A 16,022-nucleotide genomic window follows, 5' to 3' on the forward strand; every position below is an offset into this window, starting at 1 on the left:
ATACGTTATGCTAAATTAGTTTTTAAAAAATTAACATAAACTATTGCACGCGTTTAGACTATTAAGAAAATATACTCTGGTAAGTGTTCGAATTTACGTTGACAACATAGTATTTTTTTATATGATACTTGTTATTGTACTAATAGGTGTACATATATGTTTTTTTTAAACACACAACAAAAACGTTTTCACTTAACTAAATAAATTCAAAAGCTATTCAGAAAAGCTAAAATAAATAAAATAACATAAAACAAACAAACTGTGTTTGATAAATTTTGTTTTTGTAAGTTAAATGAGTTAAAAAAATTTAAACGGATTCAAAATTATTTACAAAAACTTTTTGCTGATTTAAAGGAATGGTTATAAATCTAGAGTAGTTTTTTTTTTGAGAATATGAAAACTTTTGATAGGTTTGTTAAAGTATAAATTAAGTTCTTAAGAAATATTTGTTTATAACAACAGATTTAAAAACCATTTTTCTAAGAAGCTTAAAGTTAAAAAGATCAATAAATTACAAAAGTTCCGGGTTTGATCTTAAATCAAAGGTGCTAATCAAACTTTTAAAATATATATTTTTCTTATTTTTAAAAACAGCTGTAAAAGTTTCACACTACTTACCGATTTTTTCACTGTAAAACTAATTAAATTGTAACGTAAAAAGTACGAAACTGCGTTTAAATGCCATGTATTTGTTGTTTTATTTTTATTTAGCTGCTTTAAGTATTTTCAAAGTCTATTATTATTTTAAAGTTCAAATTACATTTTATTCTTTGAATTTTAAAAGTTCTAAACCAAGTAAGTAATACTAAAATATTTGAAATAACAATATTTTTGTTGTTTGTATATAAAAAAGTATAATAAAGACATAGAGTTTTTTTAATAAGAATATTTTGTTGGTTGAACTATGAGCATTAAATTTTCGTTGAAAAGGTTAGAATTTCCCCGATATACAGTAAAGTACAGTTTAAAAAACAATTCGAAAATAAGCAAAAACTTAATGCACAATGTTATTATTGTTTTAGTAAACCTTATTAAATATAAAAAGCGCGCAACGATCTACAAAAAAAAGCTTGTTTTAATTTCAAATATATACTCGAAAACAAATCATTGTAGCTGTTTTTTTACTCAAAGTTTTAAAGCGCTACCTTCTTGCTCAATAATAGATGAGATAGTTGGGACTGAAACTCCCATTTGGGAGCTGCTAAATCTTAACTTTCCGTCGTTTAGAAATTTGCGTGGTGTTTTTTTTTTTGAGCGTTGAAAAATGAAACACCACTACTTTTCTGTGAAAAAGTTAAAACAGCTAGAACCGCTTCTTACTTGTGGCTGCAGTAGTGTAACGGTTTTGTTCTTCTCTCAGTTTTCATGTGCTTTCTGACTTGGCGTTTAAAATTAAGAAAACAAATAAAAAATCCAAGATTTGTTTAGATTTTACTTTAAGTTTGAATATAAATAAAGTTAGATGAAAATCAAAAAAATTCTAAAAAAAATAATCAAAAATTGGTAAAAAACTTTGAAAACAAAGTGCTTTATAAAAAGTGTTTTATTTTATATACGATAAAAAAAAGCTTTAACTTATTAGAAATATTACTATATAGTATAAAAAGTTTTAAGTTATCAAAAAAGCGAAAAAAAGTTTTTTGTTCGAACTCTTTATTCTAAAATTGTTTGTGTTGTGACAATATAAAGCTAGTAAAATACAAAACAGTATCCGTCTAATATAATGTGTCTACGTTAACTTTTACCTATTTCTAAACACCGGAATGATTTTTTAAACTTGTCAGTTTTTATAAATTGAAAAAAGTTATTAGTAATCTTTTAAACTAATTAAGTAGTTCATAGACTTTTTTTGAGTTAAAGTATATATTGGTGACTCGGGCTGACAAACTAATATATTTACTTATCGTAGCTTAACTTTAGAACTTAATGAAACTAATACTTACGGTTTTCTGTAATTATTCAATAAGAAATATGTATGTACTAAAATAAACGTAGACTTAGTGAAACATATAATTAAGCATAATTGTATAGTTAAAATCTTTTATTTATCCATGATTTTTAAAAAATCTATTTTTAGTAAATATTTGTAACTAATTTTTATAGTTTATTACCTTCAGGTTTTTCGATGTTTTTTGTTCCTGTAGTGAGACTGTGCACAAAAAATTTTTTTATTTAAGTTAGTGAAACATCAATAATCTGGCATGAACTCTTATGCAGCAGACTATAAACTAAAATAAGTAATTATAGTAAGTTTTAAAAATTTTATAAATAAACTATGATAGTTAATAAAATTAGTTTATATTGATATTTTATAGTTCAAGTAATTTTAAGCAATTAACTGTAAAGACTTTATAGAAGCTAAACTTCAATGATGTTTTAAATAATTTAATACAAAACTATATATCTGGAGCTAATTAACTAATAATATAATAAAGTATTTTTTTTTGAAATAAGGAAAATACATTTATTTTAAAATGAAAAATATGCAGTTGTTCTTTAATTTTTAATTATTTCGGTTTCTGTCTTTAATTTTATCTTATCTAACTTGAAAACTCATTGTTATTATTACTTGCTTTTATTACTACTAAGAACAAGTTGAGTTTTTGAAATATAATTAGTTATGTAGTACATGAATTTAATGTATAAATAATTGAGCACTGTATGCTTTCAATAAGCAGATACTTATAAAAACAAATAAGATAACAAGTTTCTAGTGAGCTGTTAAATAGCAGTATAGTGATTAACTACAAAATTTTTAGAGCGATATCAAAAACATAATTTTTTCTAATTTTTAACTATATGTTTTGCATGATAGAATATAAGTAGGCAAACTTACTTAGTGAACACTTTGTAAATTATTTTCTTCTGAAGCAAAAACACAAAAATTATTTTGGATTGCTTAACTTATTTCAATGTCTTTGTAGTTTTTTGTAAAAGTCTTACTAAATGAAAAACACTTTCTGTTGTTACTTTTATGATGTTTAACCATTTTTTATAACTTATTTAAGGAGCTATATAATAAGCCGTACACAAATTGGCTTATAATTTTAAACATAGTTTGTTTATAAGAACTACAAGTTTATAATTTGAATTATTATTCTATGTATTTCTATAAGAGTGTTAAAAAAGCACTTTTAACAAGCCTAGAAATTAAAAGAAAATTTCAACTGGAGAATTGAATGTATGCTTTAAATTTAAATTGCAAAACATTTTATTTTATATTAAAGGTACAATAATCATCACCAGCAAAAATTGAAATTAAAATAAATTTAAACAGCAGGTTTAAGAAGCTAAAAAAAACAGTAAATACTAAAACTATCCAACTACCTATTAAAGCTAAAAGATGCATATAAAACTTGCTCTTTATCATGGGTAATACTATGCTGAAAAAAAAGTAATAATGAATGTAGATTTTTTAGCTAAATTAATTTTTCAAGTATTATATCATAATTTTTTATAAAAATTGTACATTTGATTTTAGCTAACTTACTAACGAAAATACTTTATTTATTTCATTTTAGCTCTAAAGTTTTTTATCTTAAATAGGATTAGTGCTTTAAAAATTGTGCAAAAGTTACAAAAACTTGAGTCAGCCGTCAGAGTTCAGTATTTTAATTTTCTTTCAGTATTAACTATCATATATGCACACTAACATTTTGTTTTTTATTATAAAAGTTAAGCAATATATTTATTTTGTTGATTCATAAAATAAAATAGTAACTTTATATATTATGCTTTTTTAAAACAACTTTTAACGATTATAGTGTACTATCTTTTTTGCTGTGGTAGTACTAGTTTATATGATCTAACATAAATATTTTGAATACTGAAACTTACTAAAATGAAAATTACATCTAAGTTAAAAATAACTTTCCTAACAAAAACTAACAAACCTGAAAGTTAACTATGAATAATTTTGTTTATATAATTTAAAAGTTGGATCATTTAAAAAAATATATTAGACTCAAGTACAAACAACTTTTTAGATTTACCAAAACATATCTACGATTTTTTTGTATTAAACACAAGTGATTAACACAAAAAGTTATACGTTTAGTAGGAAAAATTTATAAGGTTGTATGTAAGTATTTATTTTACAAAAGCTAGTTATTTACTACATTTAAATTTAATTTTTTATTAAAATAATTTTGGATCTTACTAATAAATAGACAGCAATTAAATTAGTTTTAAAACATTTTTTTTCTGAGTATAACTCAATTTTAGTTAATAATATTATTCTAAATTATGATTCAAAGTTTTACAAAAATATATAAAATTACTAGATACTGTTACGATTAGTTTATGAATTTGGTTACTAAACAATTTAAATATGTTTACTAATCTGACGTAGTTAAAGTATTTATATAAGCATTAGATGATTAAATAGACACGTTTTGTTTTTAATTTGAGTTATTTTTGTTTATCAACATATGACGATTTATAATTTATTTATTTATTAGAGCCTGTAATCACGAATTTTGCTCAACATATGTATAAACTATACTGGTAAACTTGAGAGATTTTAAAATAATTATAAAAAAGGTTATAAAAGAAACTTTACTAGAAACTGTTATAGATTTTTTATAAAGTGTTATAACTTTAGCACTTTAAAGTTAGTCAAGCAAAGACAGTAAGTATGATCAGGTTATCTCTTGGGAGTTATAGTAAAAAATTAACTATTTGTCGTAGTAGCAAATAGACACATACTTAAAATCGATGTTTGAAACTTATAAAAAGTTTAGTCTGTTTGTAATTGAAACTACATCTGAATAAAATAAAGTTATAATCAAAAAGGCAAAAAACAAACCGGTGTTAGTTAAATTAGCATTAAAAAAAATTGAAATTACTTAAAGAAAAAATAAGAATCGATAAAAAAATTAATCTAGTACATAACGAACTTTTAATACATATTAATTTTTACTTGTCTAAAACAATTTAAAAAGTTATAGAACCTAGTTTGTTTTGAAATGTTTCAAAACAAACTAAAAAATAGACTGTACTTTTTACTGCTCATTTTACTTGTACAAGAGCAGAAATACGAGTTGTTTCAATTAAAATGGATTATAAACTAAAAACGATGCGGATTAAACTACTGTGTTCACTTTGTTCAGTGAGAATTAGTTGTGGGTAGTGGAACAAGAGCTTTTTTAAGTGACGTCATACTCATGATATCACGTGACCATTTACGATGGTGATGGTGTTTTATTAAAAGCCGTCTAATTGAGTGTCTAATGTGTCGCAGTCGCAGGTACTTTTGAAATTGTTTTGTTTATTCGTGAATACTTTACGTCGTTATTGTAAAAAAAGCTGCTATATTTTTTTGGTAAAAATTAACTTATTGTGAACTAGACTAGCTATATATATATTTTTTTATCTTAGTTTACTTTATAAGTAAAACTTTAGTTTATCCTAAATATAAGAAAAATTTTGTAAAGTTAAAAACAGTTAAAATGTTTATTTTTATATTTACAAAAAAATTAAGTTTTTGTGTTATATCTGATAAAACTTATTTTTAATCAAACATCTTCTTAAATTTTTTAATTTACTTTGTATGTAAATAATACACAGTTAAGAAAAACTTTGATTTTTTTTTTATATAACTAAACAAAAAAGTGTTTCATGTCTGTTATATAGAAATTTATAGCCTCGTACCAACTTAAAATTAAATTGTTTTTACCAAAAGTATGTTAGTGTAGTTGAAATAAAGTACTTTTGTTTTATATCCAAAAATATTTAAATTGCTATTTATGTAAGCTTTAAGTTTCTATAACATCAAAAGTATTATTAGTTAGCCAAAAAAGAGTAAGTTTTATTTTGTTAAAAGTTTTATATAAGCCGTTGTCAGTTGAAAAATGATTGTTCAATATATTTTTACATTATAAAACTTTACAATTCGTTTGACTTACTTAAAGTAAACTTCTTTAATTCCTTCACCTGTAACTACTTTTTTACAGCAACACTTATATATTTTTGTTTTGTTATGATAATGTAATAGCCTGCAAGCTGACTTTCTCAACGGGACTCAGCGGAACTTGGAACCATCATAACAACAGATTGAATGTATCCTCGTCTCTCCACAGAAACTACAAGTTCATGGATGGAAAGAATCTCATCGACAGGAATGGTTAGTGAATTTAAATGATTGAGTGCGTTTAGTTTATATATTCATGGGTATAGTTTTTTGTTAATTCACTTGAAAGGTTTTTAAACTTTTCATAAGGTTTGTTTTTGCTTTTAGTGCCAAAAATGTGTTTCATATTTGTAAAAGCTTTTCTGAAATTTAGTTACTTAAAACAGTATATTTTTGTAAAGTTAATATGCTCCAAATTCTTAATTTGAAGTTGTGACGATTGTTTTAGAGTTTAAAAAAGCAAAGCTACAGATAAATTTAAGCTAAATACTGGCTAGTTAAAAAAAAGAGTTAAAATATTATTTTTTACTACTCGTCTAGGTAATCCCCGATACAGCTGCTACATTTTTTACTAAAGATTACATATGCTTATAAAAGTCAAAAGACTAAAGGCGTCTTACTGTATAAAGCAAGCGACTCATAATACTTTAAAACTTTGACCAACATTTTTAGACTTAATTGTTTTAACATAAATATTTAACAACTTTTATTACATTTTTAGTTATCTCTAATAATTTAATAAACCTAAAAAGATACCTAATATTACAATTTATAATAAAACTGCTGGTTTTATTCATAAAATTCAAATTAAGTCATAAATAGGTATGTTATTTTTCTTATAAACAAATTAAAACTAGATAAGGGAGTTTTTCATTCTTATAAAGTCATGAAGTCCTGTAGAGTTAAGTAATTTGTGCAATATTTTAAATTGAAAAATACAACTACAGAACAATATAAAAAGTTTATGAAGTTTTGTTACAACACTTAAAATCATTATTAGTAAATAACATAACAAATATTATTCTAGCTTGATTAAATAAATAGTAAAGGATTAAGTAAAAATCGTAATAGCTTTACATATGACTATCGGATTAAAAATCAGCATTTATGAAAATATCAAGTGGTAGAAATCAAAGCAAATGTATAATTTACAACGCGCAAAGGAATGTTAACAATGAGAGATTTGACGTAAATTAAACAAAATCATACATTCAACATATAGATCTTTCAACTTACTGTATAGTATTTAGTTTTTCTTTGCCGTTTTTCTTACCAGTTTAACTTTTTTTTGTTCTATTGTTTAGATTCTTAGTAAAGTACATATAAGTATGTACTAAAACATTTTTTGGTATTTTTTAAAGTCAGTAGCTTATCTGCTTCGGTTATAAAGTGTATCAAAATCTTAATAACTAAAAAAACAGCTGTTCGCCCCAGACTAAACAATAATGAGGCATTTAATCGAACTTTTAAGCGAAATGCATTTGTGAGCATAATCAGAACTTAGGCAATAAACAAGTAGCACTTTAGAGGTTAATTTGCGTAAGCGAGCCTCAAACAAAAGGCAAACGCCTCGACGCAAACTCGACGTAAGAATTTGGAATATTGAACGTGCTTGTACGAGCGAAGAAACAAAGAGATTATGTGCTTCTTACGCTGCTGCTAAAAGCAGCTTTAAGGTAAGTTGTGTGCTCCACTGTAAAATTTTTCAATTCAAATTTGTTTCTTTCGAAAGCGCTTTGTTTTCAATCAGACAAGCATTTTGAAATTTTTGCAACTACATTTTTTATTTAGTTTTAAGTTGTTAGTTAGTGTAAAAAGCCAATGTTTTTTTTATGAAGAACGCGTAAAATTTGTTTATATAAATTTTTAGTAACAAAGCATCATTAAACTTAGTATAGCAATTTGTAATGCTTCAATACAATATAATGTTTGGTATGTTAACTATCAAACTTTTTTATTAAAAAGTTGTTGGACAACTAATTTGTTTATTATTTTTTGAAAAGATTATGATAAATTATAAGTCACCTTTGTGTTGATGTATTGATTAAGTTTAAAACTAGACTTCACGTTATGTCCTTATTCATTAATCAAAGTCGCAATCAGTAGTATCAGCAGTGTACAAAAAGCAATTAAACTAATTTCGATTTCTTATATTAACCGTTTTTGAACTTAGTCATTAGATGAACTTTTTAAATAGTGTAAGTTGAGCTATATAATTTATACTAAAGCTAAGATGTAACTAGCTATCTAGAAGTTTTTACTTTATAAAATAAAATAAAAACTACTAGATTAAAAAAAAAGTAATATGGTAAAAAGATTAATATACTAATTGGTTTTTAGTTAAACGCAATAAAAATAATTTTGTAAACAATGAAACAAAAAGTATTTTAAACTTATTTTTAAACAAATTGTTTTACAACTCCCTACTCCTATATACTACTAAGAACAGGTGTTTTAACAAAATGATTGTATTAATAATCATAACCAAGTCAACATATAGTTTTACATTACTGTTTATAACTAAACGTATAAGCTGTGTTAAACAAAAAAAAACTTTTTAAAAGTTTGTTTCATGAATCTTAAATGTTCAGGTTTTTTTTTTCATTGCTTTAATAAGAATGGAAAACTATATTATCGAGAACTCCTATTAAAAACAAACATGAACCTAAATTTTATGTATAGTTTTCTGTTTAAGTTTTAATGTATTGTTACAGATGGTGGAATTATTGCAGCATATTGGCGAGACATATCTGGTAACCATAAGAATAACATGAATGCTAAAAATTCGAGTAAGTTTACTTCTTATAGATGTATCTAAATGATTTAATCAAAAGTCTACATTGAACGTAAACTGAAGTAAACATGTTTTATAGCTTTTTGATAACTAAATCTCGTTAATTACAAATAAAACTAAAGTTGTAAACAAAATACTAGCTGGATTGGTTTTATGCAAAACAAAAAGGTTAAAAAAAAACTAGTATAAAAAACTCTTGATAAGTTGGAATTTTAGTTTTTAATTTAGTTCGTTTAATAAGTATTATAATTTCTAAAAGTCGAAAAAAAGTGGTATATAACAGATTTTTGTTTTGTTGTATATCTTGTAATGAAACTTTTAACATATATGCAGATTTTTATGTTTATATCGTCATATGTATTTTAGAAAATTTAGGCTCATAAAATTGAAAAAATAAACAAGCATAAGTTAACCTTTAAATTACTTCAAATATAAAGTTAGAGTATATTTTTTAAGAATTTTTTTAAATCCTAAAGTTTTAGTCAAAGTCTCAACTAATTGGCTTGATCATTTAAAACATTGAAATGGCAATGGGAATTTTTTTATCACAGCCACTTATTAAACAAAATTCTGTAATTTTTAATAATACATTTACTCATTTTTAACTTTATAAAGTAATATTTAACATAGTTTTATTAATTTTGTTTATTTATTTACCACATTCAAAAAATAACTTCATTAAATAAAGTTTAGTTATGCACGTAAAAGCGAAAATAAAAAACCTTAGTTTTTTCGAACGAGTTTTTTTTACCATTGTTATTTTAGACATATAAAATAATAAATATGATAATAAACACACAATTGCTTCACAGCGGTTTACGAGCAGCCGGAGGAAAACGAAATGGTAGAAGTCGAAACAAGTCATAAGAAAAATTCCCCAAACAAACACCCACTTCCTCCTCCTTCCGATCCTGTCGGATATTCGGAGCACAGAAATCCTCCGGATCCGAACCGCAACAAAAAGATTGTAATTAATGTTTCCGGTTTGCGCTACGAGACTCACGATCGCACCTTGAAGCAATTTCCGGAAACGTTGCTTGGTGACGAGAGGGAACGTATGAATTATTATGACCCTATACGGAACGAATACTTTTTTGATAGAAACCGTCCATCATTTGATGCAATATTGTACTACTATCAGGTAAATACTTTGAAACTGTAACTTTTATTATAACTAAATTTTATGTTTTCGTGATAATTTAATCATTTTTGTAAAGGTTTATTTTTTAATTAATGTAAACTACTATCTAAAACCTTTTTTTTTCATAATATTTACAAATACAAATTAATTCCAAATAAAGCTAAAGACCTTTAAAGGTTTTTCTTTGTAAGAGCATGGATTTGCCAAATGTAAATAAAGGTATGTATTAGAAGAAAGCATATAGTATTATTACTATCTTTATGATTTTATCATTGTACTTTAATTAAATATTTTTGTTTTTATATTTATGAAATCTTGTAGAACTAAAAAAGTAAAATATGTTATTTCTTAAAAGATCTATACTTAACATTCAATAAAATTTTGTATTCAAATAAAAAAAGATAATAAAAGCTCTTTAAAGAGTGGAGGGCGATTAAGAAGACCTCAAAATGTACCATTTGAAGTTTTCTATGAAGAAATAAAGTTTTATCAACTTGGAGAAAGCGTTTTTGAACAATACAGAGAAGACGAAGGAATAATAAAAGAAGTAGAGAAAGAATTACCTGAAAAAGAATACCAAAAAAAAGTGTGGTTGTTATTTGAGTAAGTTTTAACAAAGTAAGCTGTGAATTATTAATTTCAAAACCTATTCTACTTTTATATGTTGTTTTCTTCTGTTTTATATATTTGAAAAAAAAACTATTCAATGTTTCAAACTTTACTCTATTACAACTTAAAATAAATTTAAACATTTTTATGCATTTTTTATTAAGAGAGAACATACTGTTAAGTATTAAGGTTTAACAGTGTTATAAAATAATCAAAAGTTAAAGTAATAACTTAACAGAAAAGAAAGTTTTAGTATAGTTTATTTACAAAATATTCAGTGTTATTTTTAAGTAGATTATCATTTTATTTGTATAAAATAGGTCATTAAGTCATATTTTAATACTCCTTACTTATTTACAATGTGTAACTTGCTTAAAAATGCTGCTTTACACACTAAGTCAAAACTATACATTAAATTCTATTCAAACTTTTTGTGCTATAATCAACGGTTTGACCAAATTTGACAAAAGGGTATTAAAATCGATTCAGTAGATTAAATTGAATTGATGGTAAAAAACATGAGAAAATAAAAAAATAGTGTATACAATTATACAAATCTAAAACTTTGTAAAACTCATTTTTAGTTCAAATAATATAGTGTGTTTTAGCTTTTTCAATCACGTTATTATAATATAATCTTGTAAAATGTATATTTCTAGTTGTTGAAAAGTTGCAAAAAAAATCCAGAAAAAGTAGCTTACGTAATAAAAAAAAAAACATTAGAAAAAATTTAACTTGTTAGTATAACAAATTATTTTACGGTGATAAAAAGCTTTTAAACACACAGTAATCAGATAAAAGTATAATATTTATTTTTAAAATTAATACTAAAGTAAAATGCAAGTCCATAATTAAAAAAAAATTATGACTAATTGTTTCCATAACTTTTAATGTCTAGGTAGCAAACTAATACAAACTGATTTAGCATTTTATTAGTTCCTTTATAGACCTGAATGAACTAATTGGTTTGTTTTTGAGTTAAGTAAGTTAACTTTTCTGAAGTTTTTTAGACCGCAGCCTTGTTTTTAATCTAATAAGTGATTGAAAGAAAGTAACTAAGTAATAGGTGTCGCAGTGGTGATCTAAACGCTATAAATATATTAGTTCTAACATAAATACGGTGGCATTTATTAAATTACCTAACAGCATAAATAGAAGTAACCATACCAACTAGTTTAAAACGTATTTTATTTAATAACTAAAAGGATTTTTGATATAGTTTACTTAGCATTATAATATAATATCAACTAGAAAAACAATCCTAAAGTTTTAATATATTTTCATTGCTAATAATATTAGCTAAAAAATTATTACTATAAGTATATATTCTAACATAAAAACAACGTCTAATTTAATTTTAGGTATCCCGAGAGTTCCACCGCAGCAAGAATGGTTGCAGTTACTTCAATTTCTGTAATTTTACTTTCTATTATATCATTTTGTTTAGAAACTCTGCCTGTACTGCAAAAGCACATACGTTCGAAAAATGTCGTAAACAGAACAATCACCGACTATGTACATTACAATGTAACATTACCTAATGGAACAGTAGAAAATAAAAGTGACCCAAATACTTATTTCAAGCCTGAAGTTGTCGGCAACTACGATCCTTTTTGGATTATTGAAACTATTTGCATTTGCTGGTTTAGTTTTGAAGTCACTGCTAGGTTTCTGTGCTCTCCAAACAAGATAAAATTTTGGAAAGATGTAATGAACATGATTGATATTGTGGCCATTGTACCTTACTTTATAAGTCTCGGTACAGAGGCTGAGATTGAGCCGGAAGAAAATGAAGGCAACGGTAAAGGAATGTCTTTGGCGATTCTGAGGGTGATACGATTAGTTAGAGTTTTTAGAATACTGAAACTTTCTAGACATTCTAAAGGTCTTCAAATCCTTGGGCAAACATTGAAAGCTTCAATGAGAGAATTAGGTCTGCTTATATTTTTCTTACTTATCGGCGTTGTACTTTTTTCCTCAGCTGTGTACTTTGCTGACCTCGATGATGAAAAAAGTGAATTTGATTCTATTCCTGACGCCTTCTGGTGGGCTGTCGTAACAATGACTACGGTGAGTTAGTAATACTTTCGTAACGTTTAACAATAAAGATACTAATAAAAAACTACGAAAGTATCTTTGTTAAGAAGTACAAAAACCTTGAAAATTTTTTTTATACAACATTAACATAGATGTAAAACTTTAATTTTTAAGTGTTTACATCATATTAAATTGTGAATGCTTAAAGCAATATATATAGTATATTTTTCTAATTTTAAAAATTTTGAATTTTTGTTGTGAATTTTTCTTTGGGTATTTAAGGCTTCTTTAAGTTTTTTTATGCTTTTTATTTGCTAATTTTCAAACACAACCTTTAGTTTTTGTAAACTAGCATAACAGCTGTAGTATAGTTATAAACATATAGAAATAAATTTATTCCAAAAAGTTTTCTGAAACATTTTAAGTTATAAAAGTATCTAGTATATAGTTATCTTTTTTTTACTAAACTTTTTAAAAATCAAATAATATAAATATGTTTTTTATAAATACACGGATACTTATTTTACAAACTCTAAGAACGTTTACTTTGAGTCTTTAAACATTTTAAAAAATGAAATAAATTAAACAATAGTTAAGTTATAAAAAAATTGTTAGTAATTGAAGGTAAAAAAAGTTTAATCCACGTTTAACAATAACGAAAAGCATGAAAAAAAGCTAATTTATAACAATAAGTTTTATAATAATAAATTATAGTTTAAAAGTAATTACAAAGTTTTAACTTCACAGTAGTTTTTATATTATGAGTTTTAGGAATTTGTTTAATAAGAAACAGTATGTCTTTATTATAAATTGTACTAAAAAAATATTTTTTAAGTTAAAGCACGGTATATTTTAAATTTTGTATAAAATTTGAAATCTTTTTTAAGTAGTTATTTTAGGCATAAACAGTTAATTACTTGTATATGTAACTTTTGATTATAACTTGTATAAATAAAAGCTAGTTTGTTTGCGTAACTATTTTAAAACAATTTACAGTAAAAAAAAACTTTTAGTAGTCTTTCAATTTTGTAGATTAGAAATTGAGTGTATTTGAATTTAAAATTTATACCTTGCAAGCATATTTTTAGCTTAAACTTTAATTAACTTTGTTAATTTAATATAATAGGGTCTATTAATCAATAATTCTTTAGCGACTTCTAGCGATTTAATCGGTTTCATAACTTAGAAAAAAATGAAATCAAACGTAACGTATTAACAAAAAGAGCTATGAGTAGTCGTATTGATATACAGATTAAACTAATTTTCGATATCATAAAAGTCTGTTAAAATAACAAAAAAAAAGAATATAACTTTTTTTTCCACAAAACTTATACTAAATGATAGATCTCTTATTTACATTTCTTACGTTTCATAGTTTTTAGCAAAATAAGCATAAATTCAAAAATACAAACTTTATTGAATTATTTAGAAAATACAAACTTATTTTGTTTACTTAAAAATAAATCTCTTTTACTTAAAACAGAGGATGCTTTAAAACCAATGATTGTTTTATTATTTTTATCAAACTTAAGTATAACAAAGAAAATGACAACAGTTTTTTTGTTAAGTTTTATATTTTATGGTTATTAGATATCATCAATTTTATGATTTAAAATAAAAGTTTTTATAGGTCACTAGAACTATTATAAGTATATGCGGCCCGCAATTTTTTTTTCAGTGCTGCCCACGAGCAACTTTTTCAAGAACACTCGGCCGTTTTAAAAAAAATGCTGCCGATTTCTGTACTAGCAATATTAAAATATTCAAGTTTATCTTAAATCTTTATTTTTATGAACTTAGAACATCTAGTTTATTTAATTTTGAACTTATACTGCATGAAAACCTATTTTTAAACAAGTTAAAAACTTCTCAAAGCAAAACAACTTACGCAGGTTGGATATGGTGACTTGAAACCAGTAACAACGGCAGGCAAGATTGTTGGATCGTTATGTGCCATTGTCGGTGTCCTCTTTATTGCACTTCCAGTACCTGTCATTGTTTCTAATTTTAATTACTTTTATCATCGAGAATCAAACTACGAGGAGCCACCTGAGAGCGGAGAAGGGTCATCAATAAGCAGCAGTGGTAGTCTGCAGGATAACGCGAGCCGGGGAAGTAGAGAAAAATCAAAGCTAACTCCTTGTGTTTCAAAATTTTCTTTAAGAAAGTTTTCTTCTTCGCGGAAGATGAGTTCTGCTTCTAACTATGACGAAGAGTCATCTTTCTTCGATACAGCCGGCAGAAGCTTTGATAAAATAGATGATGTGGCTGCTAGCGAAACAGCAGAAGGAGCTACTAGACTCTCAAGTAAAAAGCGGGAAAACTCGAGAGTTTTGTGACATCACATTTAACTATACTGTTTGGCAAGAAAATTAAATTGCTTTTCGAGCGTGAGCGGTTGCTATGTCAACCGAAGAAATCAGAAGGCGTGTGTAGGGATAAATGTAACTAGAACTTATCGTTTGATATACCGACCATCCATGACACATATTGCTTGGCAAAACTATGCTAGCTATGATCCGTCTGATATTTGCAATTAGAAATCACCTCAAAAGCGTTACTACTAGCTCTATACCAAAAACTTACAAAACTTAAAACTAGCAGTACAAAACCTTTTTTACTCTTGTGTAAAGTTTTATAAGCGTAAAGCTTTGTGGCTTTAAAAGTTTTCTTTATTGTGATTATCGGCCTTTTTATCGTGATAATTTTTTTGTTATGCTCCCGACCAAAATGTTCTACAGTTCGAACAGTTTTAGCCATTAAAGTACCTTAAAAACTAAATTTTATTTCTTCTTAATTAATTAGGTACAACTTTTTACTAAAAGACTGTTTAACATTATATACTTAGTAAAAGCTTCTCGCATGTCTATTTTGATAATAAAATTTTCCAATGACAAGAACAGTTTTTATTAAAACTTTTGCTTTTAATTAATGTTTTTTATTGTTTTGTTTTCATTGTGTACAAGAGCATTAAAAGTTTTAAGTATCCATAAAAGTCTATCATTACGGTTTATTTAAAAAATTACAAAATAAAAATGTTTTTTAATTACCTATTGCGGCAATAAAAGCACTAACAGTTTTTTACACTATTTTATTACAATAAAAAGAGTTAGTCAAATAAAGAAACAACTTAAAGCTTTTATATACCACATAAACTACACAAATTTAAGAAAGTTTCTAAAAAGTTTACTTAGTGTTAATAATGAATGATAAAACTAATGAGCTTTAGCTTTTATTTAATCACACTTTTATAACTAACTTAAAAGTAAAAGAGACGTACATTATATTGTAAACATTTTGATTAAAATTTAAAACTTAGTTTGTTTATAAATTAGAATTGAAAACTTTTTTTGATTAATAGTTGGGTTAGAATGTTTTTATTAATACTAATAGTCTTAAAATCGTATATCATAGACTGATAAAAAGTTAAATGTTTTTACTTAAAAAGTAAAGAAGAATAGTTTCAAATTTTGAACTATATCATTTAACTTCTTAGGTAATACAAAGTTTTTCTAAGATACCTGAGTACA

At 25.0% G+C, this 16,022-nt stretch overlaps 1 protein-coding gene across 3 annotated transcripts; it reads left to right on the forward strand.

Annotated features, from left to right (window-relative positions):
- Positions 1-5,958: 5,958 nt before the first annotated feature.
- LOC145835490 (potassium voltage-gated channel subfamily A member 1-like) lies at positions 5,959-15,721 on the forward strand. 3 transcript variants are annotated; one of them, XM_082943109.1, is made up of 6 exons: positions 5,959-6,124; positions 8,626-8,700; positions 9,518-9,846; positions 10,268-10,449; positions 11,817-12,525; positions 14,385-15,721. In XM_082943109.1, the coding sequence occupies exons 1-6, from the start codon at positions 6,094-6,096 to the stop codon at positions 14,829-14,831; spliced, it is 1,773 nt and encodes a 590-aa protein (XP_082799235.1). In that variant the 5' UTR covers positions 5,959-6,093; the 3' UTR covers positions 14,832-15,721. The 3 variants fall into 3 exon arrangements, with proteins under 3 accessions (XP_082799235.1, XP_082799236.1, XP_082799237.1); XM_082943110.1 differs by lacking the exon at positions 5,959-6,124 and adding an exon at positions 7,283-7,587 and having other exon boundaries at positions 14,385-15,720; XM_082943111.1 differs by lacking the exon at positions 5,959-6,124 and adding an exon at positions 7,880-8,109 and having other exon boundaries at positions 14,385-15,720.
- The last annotated feature ends 301 nt before the right edge of the window (positions 15,722-16,022 follow it).

This window comes from Thalia democratica, chromosome 5, assembly GCF_965202585.1.
Source record: "Thalia democratica chromosome 5, ktThaDemo2.hap1.1, whole genome shotgun sequence".
Taxonomy (NCBI): domain Eukaryota; kingdom Metazoa; phylum Chordata; class Thaliacea; order Salpida; family Salpidae; genus Thalia; species Thalia democratica.